Source organism: Bison bison, unplaced genomic scaffold (assembly GCF_000754665.1).
Source record: "Bison bison bison isolate TAMUID 2011002044 unplaced genomic scaffold, Bison_UMD1.0 scf7180017864183, whole genome shotgun sequence".
Classification (NCBI taxonomy): domain Eukaryota; kingdom Metazoa; phylum Chordata; class Mammalia; order Artiodactyla; family Bovidae; genus Bison; species Bison bison.
Window position 1 is genome coordinate 4,109,106 of NW_011494755.1, and position 381 is coordinate 4,109,486.

A 381-nucleotide genomic window follows, 5' to 3' on the forward strand; every position below is an offset into this window, starting at 1 on the left:
GCCGCACCTACCTCATTAATGTGGGGGCCCAAAAGGTCCTCGGGAGTCCGAAGCAGTAGGGGTACCCGAACCCCAAAGCCAACGAAGAGGAAAAAAACTTAGAAACGAAGCCAAAACCCCAAACCCCAAATTGCCCGAGATCCTTCTTCTTTGGATTAAATATAAAAGGGAGATGCCTTTAAAAAAAAAAGTTCCTTTGTATACAAAAGTTCTTAGAAAAGTTGTAAACTCGTAAAAATAGACAATCAGCAAGGCGAATCAAGTAGGTCCGATGGCCAGGCTGCGCTCTCTTCGACTCAGCAGCGTCCCCCACCGCTGTCGCGGTCACCGCGGCTATCGCCGTGAGCGCTGGGGCTGTGGCCGGGGTGGCAGGCGGGCGGC

At 52.2% G+C, this 381-nt stretch overlaps 1 protein-coding gene across 1 annotated transcript in view; it reads right to left on the reverse strand.

The window, feature by feature from the left end:
• The window catches only part of KLF4 (Kruppel-like factor 4 (gut)), a 4,915-nt gene extending 4,540 nt beyond the window's left edge, over positions 1 to 375 (reverse strand). Inside the window, exon 1 of the mRNA XM_010843619.1 lies at positions 12 to 375. Coding sequence (XP_010841921.1) covers positions 12 to 16 — 5 coding nt within the window. The 5' untranslated portion in view covers positions 17 to 375. The remainder of the gene's footprint in view (positions 1 to 11) is intronic.
• Positions 376 to 381: the final 6 nt, after the last annotated feature.